This window comes from Callithrix jacchus, chromosome 19, assembly GCF_049354715.1.
Source record: "Callithrix jacchus isolate 240 chromosome 19, calJac240_pri, whole genome shotgun sequence".
NCBI classification, from domain to species: Eukaryota; Metazoa; Chordata; class Mammalia; order Primates; family Cebidae; genus Callithrix; species Callithrix jacchus.
In genome coordinates this window covers 18,922,427-18,942,424 of record NC_133520.1, presented here as the reverse complement: position 1 = coordinate 18,942,424, position 19,998 = coordinate 18,922,427, and the positions used below count along the sequence as shown (strand labels likewise).

Genomic DNA, 19,998 nt, shown 5'->3' with positions numbered 1-19,998 from the left:
CCCCTAATAATAATGATCAGATGTGGCCATAGTCTGTGTCTCAGAAAATTCAGATATTTCCCTTTTCAAGATGTCTATAAATGGCCTCCAAGTACAGAGTATTGCAACTATATAAAATTTTTGGCCTTCTGGTATTAAAGACAGAAAAACTGAGTGGGAGCTATCCATGGTACTGATAAGTCCTGGCTTCTGGATTCTATTGTAGCTGCCTTAAATCCGACCATTGTGAATCTTCCCCACTGTTACAGATCTACCTATACCTCTTACTCTTACTTGTCTCTGAGATTTTTTTCTAAAGCCCTGTAAAAGTGACTTCATTCCCATACTTTGGCTAGGAGATTTTGTAAATCTATATACCATTCTCTGAATTTATTATATCTTATTCTGATCTCTTTTTGCTCCACAATGGCCAGAGGACCTTTCTGTAAGCCAGCTGGAGGATAACTAACTTTAAAAGGTGGTACCTTCTCTTAATTAATAGACATGCAGTTCTTGTATGTTACAGTACTAATGTTGCAGTCATACCTCTTTCTAGGAGGAGAACTTTCTGAAAGTACACATATATTTCTAGTGAAGCATCTTAGCAGTTGCCCTCAGGTCAGGTTCTCTGGAGAATCAGACTCAGTTTGGGAGACATTCGTTACTTTTACTCTGTTCCATTGGAATATAGGTTCTTCAGCTTTTGTTATTCCTAGAATGGGTGCAGCTTTTGTGACAATAAACATCAAATTTACACCAGAAGCTGTTTTCACTAGAGAAGTCCTCAAATTCATATCTTGCTCTTCATATTTATTGAAAGTATAATAAGAAATGAGTTAATAGACATTATATAACAAGTAGTTTTATTTCATTTGATAGCTGAGTATGCCAATAAATGCATAAATCTGATTGAGTAGCTGGAGTCAGCCAATAGTGGTACCAGTAATGGTGGATCTGAGTATTAGTCAGTGTTTTATCTTGCCTTCCATATTTTATTAATATGTTCACTTATGCATTCCCAAGTGAACTGACAGATCAAAACCTCTGTATTTTCTGAAGTATTCTTTTTGCTTCTTGTGCAAGGTGTAGGCAAATAAAAATTTATAAGACTCCTAGAGCTGAGTGTTAATTTTGACTTTTTTTGGCAACTGTCTGGTTGCTTATTTTTGAGAACCTAGCCCAAAAGATATCTTACTTTCATCTGATTATCTTCTTTACTCTTTGTTTTTTTGTTTGTTTGTTTTGGGTTTTTTTGTTTGTTTGTTTTTGAGACAGAGTTTCACTCTTGTTACCCAGGCTGGAGTGCAATGGCGCGATCTTGGCTCACCGCAACCTCCGCCTCCTGGGTTCAGGCAATTCTCCTGCCTCAGCCACCTGAGTAGCTGGGATTACAGGCACGCACCACCATGCCCGGCTAATTTTTTGTATTTTTAGTAGAGACAGGGTTTCACCATGTTGACCAGGATGTTCTCAATCTCTTGACCTCGTGATCCACCCGCCTCAGCCTCCCAAAGTGCTGGGATTACAGGCGTGAGCCACCGCGCCCGGCCTACTCTTCATTTTTTTTGAGAGCTTATTCAAGTATGAAGTGTGAGGTTGGACCACCCAAAAACACCAACTCCATACGAATGGAGTTGGCATTCCAAAGTAGGGAAGTTAAGGTCTCATTTCTATGGAGAGAGACAGGGGAGCTTTTGGCTGGGTTACAACATTATTCAAACAAGGTTGACACACAGTTACAGCAATTTGATTGGTTAGGTTTTTGTTGTTGTAGTTGCTGCTGCTGCTTATTTGTTTTGAGACAAGGTCTTACTCTGTCACCCAGGCTGGAGGACAGTGGTACAGTCGCGGCTCATTGCAGCCTCAACCTCCAAGGCCCAAGCAATTCTCACACCTCAGCCTCCCAAGTAGCTGAGATCACAAGTGCATGCTGCCACACCCAGCTAATTTTTAATAATTTTTTTTTATATAGAGACAGGAGTCTTACTATGTTGCCAGAGCTGATTTTGAGCTCCTGGGCTCAAGCAATCCACCTGCTTCAGCCTCCCAAAGTGCTGGGATTACAGGTGTAAGCCCCTGTACCGTTTTGATTATCATACTCTTAACTATGCCTTATTCCTATTTATTTGAACATCTGTATCTGTGTTTTACAGTTTTAAGCTTAGCATTATCATTAGTATTATAAATAGATCCCTGAGTTTCTTGCCTTAGTTGAACACATACTTAAATCATTTGTAAAATTCTTCAACTGGTTACAGAGTGCTTTCACATGTAGAATACCTTTAAAGCTTTATACTTTTAGTCCTTAACTCAGTGTGTACAATATTGAATTCCTTTCTGCCCCTACCCCTAAACATGCTTTTCCTCTTCCTCCATTTCCTAAATCATTTTACAGTACCACTGTACAAATAGTTGATAAAGCTAGGGGCCCTAATTTCATCATATATATCTCATCTTACTGATTGGGGTTCACTGAGCTTCTCAGAGGTTTGGATTTATAGTTTGAATTGAAGGAAAACTTTTGCCAGTACTTTTTCAAATATCAGTTCTGGCCACATAACCCCGTTCTGAAATTCTAATTACACATATATATAAGACCCTTTGAAGTTGTCCAAAAACTCACTGATGCTCTGTTCTTAATTCCCCCACTCCCCACACCCTTTTCTCTTTTTTCCAAAATAAGAGTCTCACTCTGTCACCCAGGCTGGAGTACAGTGGCACAATCTCAGCTCACTGCAACCTCCGCCTCCCAGGTTGAGTGATTCTCCTGCCTCAGCTTCCCAAGTATCTAGGATTACAGGCATGTACCACCACACCTGGCTAATTTTTTGTATTTTTAGTAGAGACAGGGTTTTGCCATGTTGGCCAGGGTGGTCTCAATCTCCTGGCCTCAAGTGGTCCACCGGCCTCACCCTTCCAAAGTACTGGGATTACAGGCATGAGCCACCGAACCTGGTTTCCCTGTCTTTTTTTTTTTTCATCCTTTCTGGTTTGATTTTGGATCTTCTATTGCTATGTCTTTGGATTCATTGATCTTTTTCTGTGCAGTGTCTGTGTTGATAATCCAGTCCAGTGTAGTCTCCATAAGTTAAATTTGGGTCTATTTTATGTAGTCTCTGTCTCTTCATACCAAGTCCATGTTTTCTTCTACATGGAACATATTTATAATAGCTGTTTTAAGGTCCATGTCTATATCATCTCTTTTATTTCTGGATCAGTTTTTACTGATGACTTTTTCCCTTAATGTGGGTTTTATTTTCCTTCTTTGTGCTCGATAATTTTTAATGGATCCCAGATATTTTGGGTTTTACATTGTTGGATGCTAAATTATTTTGTTTTCTCATACTTTTGAGCTTTGTTCTTGGATGCAATCAGGCTACTTGAAAGCAGTTTGATCCTTTTGAGGCTTGCTTTTAAGTTTTGTTACAGAAAACTAGACATGCTTTATTCTAGGGTTAATTTGGCCTCACTACTCAGGCAGTTTCCTTATAAGTACTTAACTCAGTGCTCCATATATTATGTTTTCTACTCTTTGTTCAGAATGTGAATTGTTCTCAGGCCTATGTGAGTTCTGGGGATTGTTCTGCCTGATTCTTTCCAGCACTTCTTTCCTTGGCCATAGGTAGTTTGGGATTCAAAATGAATTTTTAAAATATGAGTGAGACTTAAGCATATTTAAATATGGCAGAGACATATTCATTGAAGAATGATATTTAGGATGTGAGACAAGAAGGCTGTAGAAAATAGGATCCAGACAGCAAATGGAGAAATTGGTCTGAAATACAAGGGATGCCTCCTCTTACAGTGGTAAGAAAGAAGGAGAGGATCCAGTCCATTAGCATGAGATGTCTTTTCATTTATTTAGAATGTCTTTGATTTCTTTCAAAAATGTTTTGTAAATTTCAATATAATACAAGTTTTATGTTTTCATTAAATATATTCCTAAGTATTCTGTTCATGTTGATGCTATTGTGAATGGAATTGTTTTCTTAATTTTGTCTTCTTATCATTGATTGCTAGTGTAAATAAATAAAATTGATTTTCATATATTGATCACAAATCCTAAAGCTTTGCTGAACATATTCATTAGTTCTGCTAGTTATTTTGTGTATGTGTATATGTTAGGGTTTCCTACATAGGAGATCATGTCATCTGTGAATAGAGGTAGCTTTAATTCTTCATTTCCAATCTGAATGCCTTGACAAAGACATTCTCCTAGAATTGTTGCCCCCACAGTTTGTTGTTGCTGCTTGTTGTTGTCATTCCTCTTTGATGACTTTCTTGGATTAATATTGTAAAGTCTGTATTATTGTCATGTGCAGCTCAGTTAACATTAGTGGTCAGCTAATAACTGGACAGAGATTTCATTAAGTCTTTGCTGAAGAGTTCTTGGAGCCATGCCTTCAATGCTCCAAGAGTCAGTTTACAATTGTGTCTTAACTTTCACTTTCTGCGTGCATGGAGCAACAAGATCAGCTAGAGTTAAGAGACTAGGACCTTCTCAAGTTTTCTTCATGGCATGCACATAGCCATGCACATGTGCATGGACCACTAGATTTCCAGAAAGGTGTTAGAACTTCTCATTCCCTAGATTTTCTTCTTATTTTTTTCATTAGCCAGAACTGGTTCTGCTTCTTAGTGGCTGCAGTGTTAAACAATTGCCACTAATTGTTTCAACAAATGTTCTAAGGATACAGCTGTTGCTGTTTCGTTCACACAGATTAATCTCTGAGCCAAGTAAAATCAAGGCAAAGCCTGAGAATGGAACTTTTCACAGAACTGTGAGACAAGTCAAGTAATGTCATTTCTCTGAAGATGGGGCCCCTGGGCACTCCAAACCCATTCATCCCCCTCCAGCATCTGTGAGGCTGCTAGATTTCATAGTTGCAAGTGTTGGCTTGCAACACTACTAGGAAACTGGGGAGGGGGTAATGGGAAGATGGTATATTTAAAATGCTACAAACCTTATCATTCTCACAGTATTCAGCGATTTTTCTTGAATAAACGCTCCTTGGAGTGTTGCATGCCTTGAGTTAGTTCAGAGTTCTGAAAAGTTTATTTTGACAATGTTTGCCAGTGTTTATGTTGCTTTTATAGAAAAGCAGACTTTCAGAGGTTCTTTCTTGACCATTCTACCCTTAAGTGTTTTTGAGTAGAGGTGTGTCACCACCAAAGCCAGGTGTATGGAAATCTAGCTTACCAGTGTCTGATGTCCATATGCTGGCATGGAGATTGGTGAACTGCAGTGTGGTGAGCTGATCCAAAATGGCCATCCAGTTAAGGAAAACTGAGATTATTGGAAGAGAGATACAAGTTCAAAGATTTAAAAGTAAGTAACAGTTTGAGCTGACATGGAGGATGACCTGATTGAGCATAGGAGACCTCTCCTGTGCCCACTCTCTGCACCCCTGCTTCCCCCATTTCCCGCTGTATGCATCCACAGCAGCCTACACAGATAATGGTGTACAAGAAACATCAGAATGTGGAAAAATAACTAAGATGAAATTGCATTATAGAAATAAAGTTATAGTGATCTTTTTTTAAAACATGTGTTTGCTCTTGTAATCTTATCACTTGAGTGGACATGAACATGAATTTCTGTTTTATAATGGAGAAAAACGAGACTTTCAGTAGGTCAGTTACCTCCAAGCCTTAGGACTAGCAACAGGTAGAACTGCTCCTAGCTCTTTTGATTTGTCAAGTACTTTTTGCACTATTAGATAATAGCACTCTATTAAAGTAATTTTAATAGTAAGGAAGAGCCTATTTTGAGATGCTCTCTGGAGGAAAAATCACCAGCATTATTTCTCGTTTGTCATGTGAGATTATAAAAGAGAAGATGCCCAAAAGGTGGAAAAGGTAATGCATGAAAAGTATAAATTTCAAACATTGCAGCTGGCCAAAAAACAAATGCCATTCTAATGTAGGGAAATAAAGATCAAGTTGCCGTTAATTCAGTGAAAGAATCCAGGAAGTAATTACTGAACATTTAATTTTAGCCATAAATGTATATATTTTGCTAATTTTTCACCAGGTGTCAGCAGCGCTGTAAACAATAGCAATTATAGTAGTTACTTGGAATTGGATCTCTACACAGTTAGAAATATATTATGTTCATTTGCTCCCACCATTGATTGTTTATACTTTAATATCTTTATAAATGTCATATATTATTGAAAGCAACATTTAATATTTTATCATCTATATTATTACTGTCCTCCAGCCTACTAGAGAATTACTTAACTATAATACTGTAAGTTTTGACTTAACTGAAGACTCAAAGTATTTTGGAGAAACTGGGTCGGTAGGGGGCAGCACAATCTAACAATGTTTAAAATTTGGTCATTTGAATGACCATTCAGAAAGAGGATATAAAAATAGTGTAGTTCAAGGCTGTTCAATCTTTTCAAGCATTCAAACCCATTATTTCAAATCAGATATTATTTATAACTCATATAAGCAAAGAAAAGTGATATTTTACTAACAGAAATCTTATTTTATAATATTTACTTGTAACATCTAAAGTTGAAAATGATAGGGTTGTATTGATGAATAAAAAATTGAGAATAAAATTTTCTAGAGGATACTATTACTGTATTATTTTTACATATGAGGACATTGAGTCTCAAGGAACTTTTAAAACATCCAAGGTCACAGAGATGGCAAAAAGTTAGAGCTTATTCATAAACTCAACTGTCTTACTCCAAAACACAGGCACCTACAATTGCTGCTAATACATTTTCACTTTGCCGCAGCTCTGAAATCCAGAGCAACTGATTTCTTTTGTTTTAATTATACATTTTAGAGAAAATTCTGATTCACATAGATGAGGAGTTACAAATGATAACCTTTTTTTGACAGCTTGCTCCGTAAACTTGACATTCTCAATTAAACAGAAATGACAGGTAAATCTTTAGTACAAGATACAAACAATAATATATTAAATTTATTTGCAATACAAGTAAGTGCATCAGTGTTCTCTAATTTGTTAACAAGTGGTGTAACTACTAAGGAAGTAGACATAGTTATTCCACCTCTTAGGTAACTGAAGTATGGAGATGCTAAATGCCTTACTAAAGTCACAGTCCTGTAACTGACAGAGCCCCATAAATCTGGCTCCAAAGTTTTCTTTCCTTATAAGTTCACTGTATCACCCCTATTTTCTTACTCAGTTGTGTACTCGTATTGTTTTTATTTTAGTTTTTAAATAGCTAAAATTATATTTTAAAAATGAAATTTAATAGATTTCACTAACCAAAGTTGGAAAACTTTGTCTAGTCTATGGATAATTATAATCCAAAACATAGAAGACATTTAGAAATCCTTTGGGAATGTTATGTTAATATTTTAATTGGTATTCTATTTAGTTTTCCAATAATAAAAACATTTATATTAAAAACATAGATTCAAGTCATCTCATTTAAGGCAAATTTATTAAAGGGAACATTTAACATAATTGGATATGTCAACTTGCATAGGAATAACTGATTCTAGCGCTCTATCTGCTGAGTGACCAATTTGAAAGCTCACACTTCCCCCAGGTGTAAATGTGAGAGCATTTCTGGGATACAGAGTCTTTACTATTTAGCAGCCCACTTGTGTCAGCAGTGACTCAGATATCTCAGAGAAAGAAGGCTTTTGAAATTTTCAGAAATGTGATAGACTAGTAAGAAATCAAGGAAGTCAGCTACATTAATTTTGAAACAAAATGTATAGTTCTTAATATGTGCTAAAGCTGCTAGGTTAGAAAAATCTTATATGATTACTCCAACTATAACGTGTCTAGATCACTAAGATTGATTATAATAAAACAGATAAAAAGTCTACGTTTTGCTACAGGGTAAAAAAAAAATTGCAATTTTTTGCTCTGGATGTAAAATGTGCTCAAAGACAGACTCCAAGTCTTATCTCAAGTAAAGACTTATCTATCACTTCACTAGCACAGCTAAGTACATTGTGATCCAAGCACTCAGTCATGCAGCATATTTGGCCTTATATTATTTTTTGAAGACATATGTCTGAGCATGTTACTCCCCAGTTCAGAATGCCTCTCTTGCTTCCACTACTTGTAGAATAGATCCAACTTTTCTTACCACCAAATTTCATGTCTTTCATGGTTCATTATTTTCATTCAGCAATATTTATTGTCTGCTGAGTCATAGGGACTGGACTAATTTGAGGACATACAAAGATGAATAAAACAAAAGTTCTGCCTTCAAGGAGTCTAGTGAGAAAGACAAAGCAACAGTTATAGGACAGAAAGTCTCTAATAGAAATACTCATACAGTGCTGCATTAGGAAAATTTGGCTTCAAAATTTGGCTTTCTTTCCATCTCCATTTTCCACCTCCTCCCCATATACACATGCCACTCCAGATGAGTTTACATTTACCAAACATGATACCCACTTTTGGGGCTTAGCTCATAATTTCTTTGTATGAAATACCCTTCCCTATGCCTGCTGAAATCCTTTTAGTACCAACTTCAGATATCTCAGGATTATTGTTTCTGTTATCCAGAGTTAAACACATCCACACATTTTCTCCCATGAAATCTCTAAAGGCAGTTTATCATAGTCTGCCTTGAAATCAGTTCATCCATTCCCTTGTCCAGTGCCTGTGCAGAACAGACATTCAACACACTTCTCTACTGCTGAGTCTCTAAGTAACAATTTTATTTCTATTGTATTCTGTTTGCTTCAGTAAGATAAAAAACAGTATGGCTGGGCATAGTGGCTCACATCTGTAATTCCAGCACTTTGGGACGCTGAGGTGGGCAGATCACCGAAGGTCAGGAGTTTGAGACCAGCCTGGCCAAACAACATGATGAAACCCCATCTCTACTAAAAATACCAAAATTAGCCAGGGAGGTGACTGATGCCTGTAGTCCCAGACACTCTGGAGGCTGAGGCACAAGAATCACTTGAACACACAAGGCGAAGGTTGCAGTGAGCTGCACTGCAGCCTGGGCAATAGAGTGAGACTTGGTCTCAAAAAAAATTAGAAAAAACAGTGTGAGATCTATTTATAATTTTTGCAACTGGCCTGAAGCTGGGTTACAAATAAAATAAATTAGGATTATGAGATGAATATGAGTATTTCTAAAAACTATTAAAATATGAACATTGTATTAGATACTAGAGTATAATGGATACTGATGGTTTTCTGCCAGTCTACTATCTCCACTACTTCTTTCCTTAAATCCTATTTTGTTCAGGAAGCCAAACTTAGGCCATACATTTCCCAAAGAAAAAATAATTTCCATTGAAGATAAACTCACATTTTAAAAAGTGTAGGCAAGAAGAAATGGTCCACCATGAATGACAGCAGACCTAAGAGAAGATGTATTGGCAGCTGTAGAACTAATAGGGCTCTGTCAAAGAGATTATAAAATAAATGTTCTTTAGAAGAATAAAGAGATAAAATAAGCAATAGAAATTACAGAAAACTAATAAGACAATGTGGGAAAAGAGGTTGATTTAAATAATGACAATATTGAATTTCTAGAATGAAAAAGTCGTTAAAAATGAGTGAATAAAAATATGAAAAAGGTTTGGAGGTTGAAATAAGAATGTTAAGTGCATTCTTTAGTACGGATTCCAGAATTTGAGACTAGAGAAAATGAAAGATAATATTTGAAATACATAGATCATCAGATTGAGAAATTAGAAGTCCTACATAGGATTATTAAAACTTGAGTCCACACCCATAAAAATTGCAGTGAAAAGATAAAATACCAGACAAAATGATAAAAGCAACCAGAGAAGATATAAAGGAACAACAATTTGACCAACAGCAGACTTCTCAGCAGCTACAACAAAGGCCAGAAGGCAGTGCAGTGGTATATCACACTACGTGCTAGACGTTGTTCTCAGTATTCAGTATACATTAATAAAAAAAAACAAATAAATTTTGGCTTGCACGAAATTTAATTCTAGGTAGAGAAGAAAGAGATAAACGTAGTACATACTATAAGTATGGGGTATGTAAGAAAGAGATAAGGACTGTGGGGTCTGGGGAGAAATGGAGTGAGCAGAATTAAGAATGCTAGTGAGAAAGGAAGTATAATTTTAAATAAGGGTCAAAGTATAAGACTCACTGGGAATGTGACACACGAGCAAAGACGTGAAAGAGGTGAGGGAGTTAACCCTGTACAGATCCGGAGAAAGAACACCCCGAACGGATGGAGCAACCCATCCTGAGTCCAGAGTGTGTGTGTTGTGTTGAAGGGATAGCAAGGAGGTGCCCTTAGCTAGAACTCCATGATTGAGGGTAAAGTAGTAGGAGGTAAAGTTAAAGAGGCAGTCCTCTCCAACCCCCCAAAATCTATATTTTTCAATATTCACACAAACAGAAAACTTTCTAACTCAGCATCAGAGAATAAAGCATAATTAAAATTGGAAATATTTAGCCACAAACACAAATGAAAATACTTAAATTTGTGGGTTTCAGCCCTATAAGTATTGTAAGGAAATATCTAGCCTTAAATATATTTCTGAGAACATAAGAATGATGCAAATTGATCAGCTGTCAGCATTCTTCAACTCAAAAAGTTAGAAAAGGAAAACAGAATAGAAGTTAAAGAGAAATTATAAAGAGGTCTAACATAATATCTTGTTCTTTGAAATTACTGATAAAATAGACAATACTCCTGGAGATGTTAAACAAGAAAGAAAGAAAAATATGTCAAATTAAAAGGAGGGCATAACAACCAATTCAATGGAAATCTCAAAATTATAAGAGAATGATTTTAGGAAAATAAATTTGAAAACAAATAAAATGAGCAATTTTCTTGAAACATACACATGTCTAAAAAGTGGTTTAGGAATAGTAGAAAACATGGAAAGACTGATTATCATAAAGAAATTCAACCAGTAGCCGAAGAGTCCCCTTAAAAGAAAGGAGGAGGAAAAAAAGATGATCGAGTTTCAGAAGCAAGTTTTACCCACTTTCAGTGAACAAATAACTTCTGTGTTACATAAGCTATTTCAGAAAATGAAAAGGAAAGGTACCCAACTTCTCTTTCAAGGCTTATATAATTTTGACACCAACTAGACAAGAATAACATGAGAAAATTATAAACCAATCTCATTTATAAACATAAATGCAGAAACCCTAAATTAAGCATTTTAAAATAATTCAGCAAAAAAAATACATATATGCCTATATTTATACATATATATTCTTCAAATAGATATTATTTCAGGAGAGCATGAGAAAGAAAATTGTAAACTTTATAAACAATCTCATTTATAAGCATATAGGCAGAAATATTAAATATGTTTATATTGCATACAGCAAAAAAGTGCATATGTGTATATACATATACATATACATATATTTTGATCATAGCAAGGTTTTTCTGTTTTTTGTTTGTTTGAGATGGAGTCTCGAGCTGTTGCCCAGGCTGGAGTACAATGGTGTGATCCCAGCTCCCTGCAACCTCCGCCTCCCAGGTTCAAGCAGTTCTCCTGCCTCAGCCTCCCGAGTAGCTGGGATTACAGGTGCCTGCCACCATGGCTGGCTAATTTTTGTATTTTTAATAGAGACAGTGTTTCACCATGTTGGCCAGGCTGGTCTCGAATGCCTGACCTCAAGTGATCCACTTGCCTTAGCCTACCAAAGTGCTGGGATGACAGATGTGAGCCACCGCACACGGTGGATCATAGCAGGGATTTTTATGACCATTTCCACATGATGCTATGGTCAAATGCTGATGATATAACATATTTTGTTATTATGGTTATTTATATGGATGTTCTATGATTCATTTTTCCTCTATCTTAAGTCTTATCAGATATGTTAATTTTTAGTGTTAATATATAGGACTTATGACAAAAAAAGTGAACATTTCCTGCTTTTACTGTAGCTCCTCCTTATGTAACCTGAGTGTTAGAGCTGTGCTCCATGAGTGTGGTAAAATCCTGTTTCATTGAACCATCTTTTCATCTTCCTTGGCTTCTGCAAGGCTAATAACTGCACATCAAACCCAACAAGAGTGCAGGGCACTTAGAATTGGAGCAACAGCAGCAAGATCACCTGCTTGCTCCCCAGTAACATGGATAACAGTACTCACTGAAGACCCAGGGGGAAAAAGCAGGGACAGATGACTCAGTTGAATGGGTTATGTGGTTGACATCTGTTTTTTCTGCCTAGCATTTGTAACTTTCTTATGCACACAGGACCCAGATTTTGGTTGGGAGACTAACCTCCCCCTGTATTCTGCTGAAGCAGACTTTATTCCAAAGACCTAGAATTAAATCTCATGGGCTCTAAAAGCAGCAAACTCCAGGGTTTGGGTTTGAGCAAGTCGAATGCTGTTTCCTCTTTCCCATGACACTAAGAGCTGCTGGCAACCAGGAGGGAATGAAGCCAAATTTGGGAAACAAACCTGAGAAATGAATTAAGGAGAACTGGTTCCTAGTGACATGGGTTGAGGCCTGGCTCAATGAATACCTGAAGCTACCTGTGTACAAACTGTACAAAGCCACTGCTCACTCTAGTAGGCTGTCCTATGATACACTCGGTGTTTTTACAAACCCTACCAAAATCCGTACTGGCTCTCCTTTACACCAGACTTAACAGTGTGGAGGATGGAAAGGAGGTGGGATTTGGAGCAACTGAGCTCTTTCTTCCTCTCTCCTGAAATTGCCTCTGGTGATCTCCTCCTTACCAAGTTCCCTGGGGCTAGGAAAAGGCCCTGAGGAGGGAGCCTTGCTGCTGGAAATGAGGCTCACCATGAGTGGCAGCTCTGACTTTGCAGCAGGTGACTTCCCTTGTTTTAACTTCAGCACCCTCTGTGATCACCCCATTTTCAGAAAAGTATAATGGAAGCATTTCACATATAAATACAATTTAAAACTGAATGCTGTCTTCCAGACACAGTGAGAATTAAGTTCCACAGACACTATTCAATAGATAATTCAATTATAGTAATTATTGTTCTACAGTTCAGTGGTTTCACCTTAAAAAATATTAAGTATAAGTAGTTACAAGTAAGCTGGAAGCAATGTAATATTAATACAAAGCCCAGTATGCTTACTTAATAAGAATTAAATTGTATTTTTAATCATATGGTTTTTCTCTATGTATTTACACGCTTCCACCTGATTTTAACCTATTCACATTATTAAGGAAATGTAATGGTTACCTTAACCACTAATTCTGGTTATGGTAAACATATAGAGTATATTCATTCCTCTAAAAATTACATTTACTTGCACAGAATTATTTGTAATCCTTCACCCTAGGCAGAAGACTCAGGGAAGGAGGGGAAGCATAAAAAGAAGTAAAATATTATGCAAGATGGGAAGAAGTTTTACTTTGGGGAGGCTGTGGGACTGTTCCTTTAGGTAAACCTAGTTATGATTGGAATTTGTTTGACTTTGCCTTAATCACCTGCAGCTACTGCTACCTAGGCAAGCCCCAGTTATAAATTAATGATGAGGTCTAGAGAGGGAGTAGATGAAGATTCCTGAATATACACTGAATGGAGCAGCATGCCCTGAGGAATAGTCTGAGGAAAGATGCAACTTGGGCAGATAGTATTGGTATTTAATTTGAGGTTGTTTGTTTTTGAGACGGATCTCGCTATGTTGCCCAGGCTGGTGTAGAACTCCTGGGATCAAGTGATTCTTCCCTCTCAGCCTCCCAGGTAGCTGAAATTACAGGCACGTGCCACTAATTTTTCTTTTTTTTTAACTACAATAATTTTGTTTACATAGCTATTTTTTCCTGCTTTTCTTGTATGAGCGATCTCCTCAGATTGCCACAACTCTACCCATGTTGAATGGGCAGTTATACTAATGTCAGTGGAAGGGACATGAGATAAGCACTTTTTGTAGGGCATAAATTCATAATGAACTCTTCTAGGGAATACTTTCCTGTGTTATTTAAACACCACTATGTTTCAGCAGGGCTTGCTAAAACAGCATGCTCAACAAGGATCTTAATGCTCTTGCTTTTTTGTTGGGCTCGAAGATAATGATTTTCTCAGCAGTGATGTGGGGAGTGTTTTCCTTAGGTTTGAGAAAGGCCTCTCCATTGCTTTCCTTGGGTATTGATTTGTTTCTCAAAAGCAGCAGTGTGACTTCTGTGTTGATGAGCAACTATTAGGTTCACATCTTATTATCTGACAGTAGGTTAATGTGAAAAATACTATATTGTGAAAAATGTATTTCACAGTATTCTAACAGATGCTGCTAGTATAAGAGCCTAATGTAACAAATGCACCAAATGTGCTCAAGCATGTTTTTGACACTATTTTCATAAGTGATGATATATCCTAATTGAAACTTACTAAAATTGTTTTCTTCTCCAACTGTCATGAAAACATACCAAACTATGTGTTTTGTGTACCCATGATTTAAGAATATAAAATGTATATTCCTGTTGGCTTCCATTCTGTAGTCTAGAGTTAAAAATGTGAGATTTTAGCCTTCTGAATATTAGTCCAACAAGTTAGTTCAGGTCCCAGGTATATATTAATTCTCCTTCACTAATTCTACAGCCAGTAGTAGGTTTTAAACTCCAAGATTCTTATAAAACATTTAAAAATTTTTAACTACACTGTTATAGGGAATGGTGTTACAGTCTTTTTTTTTTTTTTTTCTTTCTTTCCTTTTTAATTCATGGAATGGATCCCTTTGGGAATCTTCAAAGAAAGTTCTGGATATTTATGTGCATCATTGTATATTAGTTTGTGTATACTGTGTCTTTGCATCATGCAATTCTTGTCTTAAATCTTTCTTGAGAAACCCAACACATACTAAAAAAGGGTAAAAAATGCAAATGTACAACCCATTTATCATAAAGAAAAACCCATGTAATTACCATCCTTGTCACGAAATGAAACATTGTCTCAGTAACCCTAGAAACTCCCATCCTGCCCTTCCCAATCACTGTTCTCTCCCACCTCCAGAGTTAGCCACAACTTTTACTTCATGTTAATTTTTTTTTTTTGCTTTTTTTAATAATTTTACCACCTATTAATACATCGGGAACATAATGGTTTAGTTCTGTCTGGTTTGAAGTTTTGGTTTTGGGGTTGTTCGATTTTTTTTTTGTTACTTTACATAAATGGAATAATTATGCAGCTAGGTATCCTTTTGGGCCCAATATGTTTTACTCAAAATCATATTTGTAAATATAGTTATAATTGGGTTTCATTGTTGTATAGTATGCTGTTGTATGAACTCAGTGCAATTTTTTAATTTATTCTATTGTTTGTATCCAATATGAATAATGCTGCTATGGACGTTCTTTCATATGTTCCTTGATAAACATTGCACATATTTCCTTCTTTTTTAGAGACGGAGTCTTGCTCTGTCATCAGGCTGGAGTGCAGTGGCACAATCTGGGCCCACTGCAGCTTCCACCTCCTGGATTCAAGCAGTTTTTCTGCCGCAGCCTCCTGAGTAGGTGGGGCTACGCCACCACACCCAGCTAATTTTTGTATTTTTTAGTAGAGATGGGGTTTCACCATGTTGATGAGGATGGTCTCAATATCTTGACCTCATGATCCACCCGCCTTGGCCTCCCAAAGTGCTGGGATGACAGGCGTGAGCCACCACGTCTGGCCCATCGCACATATTTCTGGTGGGTATATACGTAGAAATGGAATTGCCAGATCATAGGGTATGTGTATTTATAACATTCAAAAAAATTGGGGCCAGGTGCAGTGGCTCAAGCCTGTAATCTTAGCACTTTGGGAGGCTGATGGGGGCAGATTGCCTGAACTCAGGAGTTTGATACCAACCTGGGCAACATGGTGAAACCCCATCTCCACTAAAATACAAAAAATTAGCCATATGTGCTGGCATGCACCTATAGTCCCAACTACTTGGGAGGCTGAGGTAGGAGAATTGCTTGAACCCAACAGGTGGAGGTTGCAGTGAGCTGGATCGTGCCACTGCACTCCAGCCTGGGAGACAGAGCAAGACTCCATCTATATTTAAAGAAAAAAAAATTGTGTCCCTTCACATTTCCGCAAGAGAACTATGGCAGTTCCCAGTGCTTTGTTCTCACCATTCTTGGTATTCTTTTAGCTGATCTGTTTGTTGTGTAGTATTACCCCATAGTCTTCATTCCCACTCCTCTGATTAGTAATGAAGTCAAACAATTCAAAGAAACCTGCTGATATTTTTATTAGAATTGAATTTTATCTATTGGTCAGTTTGGAGAGAATGTTACAAAATTGAGCTTTCTAATACAGTAACAGTTTATATAGTAGTTTTTGATTTCTCTCAGTACTGTTCATAGTTTTCTGTATAAAGGCCTTGCATATTATTTATTACATTTATTCCTAGGTATTTTCTATTTAAATGCCATAATAAATGCTATTGTAATAAACTTTATTTTCTATTGGCTTCTGATATATAGTAATGTACGGATTTCTAAATTTTACCTCTGTATACAACTGCAGTTCGTCTGTAGATTTGTTCCTGTGTGCATAATTATGTAATCTGAACATAAGGACTTTTTTTTAAATCCAGTCCACTTTCAAATCATTATACTTTTTATTTCATTCTGTTGTCTTTAGTGAGGCTAGGATCTTCACTAGCTGGTATCGCCACTACACTGCTGACTAAAAGTAGTAATAGTTGGCAATTTTGAAGGGGAAACATTAACTTTTTTGCTGTTAATTATGATTTTGCACATTGCTAGATTTTATTTGTTAATAGTATATTTAGGATTTTTTCATCTAGATTCATGAATGAGAAAATCTTGTAATTTTTTTTTTTTATAATGCCCTTGTTAAATTTTGGTTTTAATGTTTTGCTAAATTCTTAAAGGAAGTTGAAGAGTGGTTTCTTTTTCTCTACTATGTGAAAGAGTTTGTGCAAGACTAACATTATTAATCAGAATTCACTAGTGAAGCCATCTGGGCCAGAGTTTCTTATTTTTGTTTTGTATGTGTATTTGGAAAGGCTTTAAATTACAAATTCAATTTCTTTGGTCAGACTGTTTCTCAACAGTCCTCCAGTGTCTCTTTTGGTTCGCAATAACTTTCAAGAAAGACGTCTATTTCAGAGGTCCCCAACCCCCAGGCTGCAGACCAGTCCCAGTCCCTGTGCTGTTAGAAATGGGGGCCGCACAGCAGGAGGTAAGCAGCAGTGGGCTAGTGAACCTTACCGCCTGAGCTCCGCCTCCTGTCAGATCAGTGACAGCATTACAGTCCCCTCTACACCTTGTCCACGGAAAAATTGTCTTCCAGGAGACTGGTCGCTGGTACCAAAAAGGTTGGAGAGCGCTGGTATATTTCTTCCAAACTTAAAATTTATAAGAAGAAAGGTGTTTGTCCTATCCTCTTATTTTTTCATGGTCTGTAAAATATGTAGTAATGTCTTTTTTTTCATTCCTCCTAATTGTTATTTGTGCCTTTTTTTCTTGATTGGACTCTCCAGAAGTTTATTCATTTTATTAGTCCTTTTAAATCACTTATTTTTATTGTTTAGTTACCCATGGGTTACTAAAAGTATATCTTTAAGTTCCAAAAGATATATTTTATTCTCCTCTAGAGCAGAATTTGAATTTCTAATCAATCAAAAAACATAATAATTTTCATCATTTGAAATAATTTGCCTGAATTTTTAAAAAATTCTGTGTGCTTGGGAAAATTATATTTTGTAGTTATTAGGTATAACGTTCTGCAAATGATCATTAGGTCAATTTTGCTTATTGTGATATTTCAGTCTTCTACATCCTTATAGTACTGATTTGTCTATCCATTAGGCCAGTTACTGAATGTGGTTAGTTACTGAGGGAAGTGTGTTTATGTCTCCAGTGATTATGGATGTCTCTTTCTCTTTCTAGTGCTGGCCATTTTTGCTTTCTCTATTTTGAGTCCATGTTACTAAATGCATGCAAATTTGGGATTATTTTACTTTTTAGTGATTTCGGTGTTTTATCATTATTTAGTATACTTCTTCATCTCTAGTAGTGATTATTACCTTAAAGCCGACTGATGCTAATGCAACTACATCAACTGGTTTATTTTTATATGATTAATTTTTCCCATATTTTTCAACTTTTCTGTATCTCTGTGTTTTGGATGTTGGCTTATAAATAGCAAGTAGCTTTGTTTATTTAAAGGCACAGTTAGGACATTTGATGTATTGAGTCTAAATCTTTGTCAGCCTTTTAAGGTTGATAGTCTTTAAACAATAATTTTTCATATTCAGAAAACAGTTTATTAACATCTATAAGTTTAAGAAATTTATTTCTCTGATTTATATATAAATATGCAAGGAGTTATGAAATCTTCTCATTTCCTATTACTTCTTTGACTTTGATATAATGAAAAAAAATCCAGGGACTGAAATATGCTAAGGACGATAATTCTAATCTGGTGTTTGGTTTCGTTTGCAACTCATCTTTATTGTGATTTATGTACCTAATCCAAATAATCATGGCACAACAATATCTCTCTTGCAAAATACTATAAAAGTTTTATCATTGATTACAGGGCTGTGACTCCCAGATGAGCGTATCAGAAATGTCGTGTAGTGAAAGCACATCCTCATGTCAGTCTCTTGAACACGGCTCAGTTCCAGAAATTCTCATTGGCCTGCTTTATAATGCCACAACTGGAAGACTATCAGCAGAAGTGATAAAAGGCAGCCACTTCAAAAATTTGGCAGCAAACAGACCACCCAGTGAGTGATAAAAATTTTTTATTCTAATGTTTTCTGCACTTTGGTACTCAGTGTTAGGCACTTCAATCCCATCATTTAGTCTTAACCAATCAAAATGAAATGGTGTAATCATCAGCTAATCTGTTTCATGTTTTCTATTTCCAGTCATTTGGGAAGTAGAAAAATTTGAAATTCAAAGTATTGATTGTAAGGTGACAGAACTTTTAATTCTTCATAGTGTCTGCAGAATAAATTATCTCTATCATAGCCATTATCTTTTAATGCCAGACAAGGTTAGAGGGCCTTCAAAAGTGAGTAATGTTCACAAATACGGACAGGAATTGTATTGCTATTGTTGTTAACTGAAGTTTAATGTGTTTTCTGTCTGCATACAGTACTATGAACTATTTTATTTACTTCTGTATTTTCCCCTCATGTTCCCTTAACAATTTAAGAAGAAACTGTTACTTTACATTTTTTCTCCCTTAAAATTATAACACAGTACTGCCAGCAGAGACTTTTCTTAGATGGAACGAGCTTTGCTTTTACCAGGACAAACAGAATAAGGAACAGTTTGCCGTTTACCCGGGATGCTAAGGAGGGAAAGCTAGATGGTATACCTCTGCCCTGACTGTATGCGTGTTATGCCTGTTACTGTTCTCTCTCCAGATCTCTCTCCCAGTTCAGCAGGGCCAGGGTAGGTTACGGGAGAGTAGTGAAATTGTCACCCAGTATACCTCTAAAATGTTGGTAAAGTAAGACGTAAACTGGGAAAGTGGCAGCTTCTTTATACTTATCTAAAATTTAAAGCTGTTATTGCCCTAAACTAAAAATTTGAAAATAAATCTGAAATAATAACACTACCTTAAATTTTCTTAAAGAATTGTTACAGATTGCTTAATGCAGTATTTTATTCCAAACAGCAAGTAATTATTATAGGAGGGGGCCAGGCACAGTAGTACCTCACACCTGTGATTTCAATACTTTAGGAGGCTGAGGCTAGAGGATCACTTGAGCCCAGGATTTCGAGACCAGCCTGGACAACAGACCCTTTCTCTCCAAAAAAATTAAAAATTAGCCAGGCATGGTGGCTTGAGCCTGTAGTCTCAGCTACTCAGGAGGATGAAGTGGAAGGATCGCTTGAGCCCAGGAGGTCAAGGCTGCAGTGAGCCAAGATTGCACCACTGCACTCCAGCCTGGGTGACAGAGCAAGACCCTGTCTTAAATAATAATAATAATTAATTAAAACTTAAAAATAAAGGAAGGGTAACTTTTTTACCCTTAAAATAAATTAACTTTATTTCTAATTGCCATGAAAATTATTTATTCAATGGAAGTAAAAAGTTATTAAAATATAGATACCTTCAGTGATATATGTAAGAAGTA

The 19,998-nt window shown here is 36.4% G+C and overlaps 1 protein-coding gene across 12 annotated transcripts in view; it reads left to right on the top strand.

Moving 5' to 3' along the window:
* Positions 1-19,998, top strand: part of SYT14 (synaptotagmin 14) — a 202,131-nt gene that overhangs the window by 169,253 nt on the left and 12,880 nt on the right. For all 12 annotated transcript variants that reach the window (XM_002760561.6, XM_003735228.6, XM_078356411.1 and 9 more), the window contains one exon: positions 18,444-18,633. In XM_002760561.6, the coding sequence (XP_002760607.1) occupies positions 18,444-18,633 (190 nt within the window). The remainder of the gene's footprint in view (positions 1-18,443; positions 18,634-19,998) is intronic.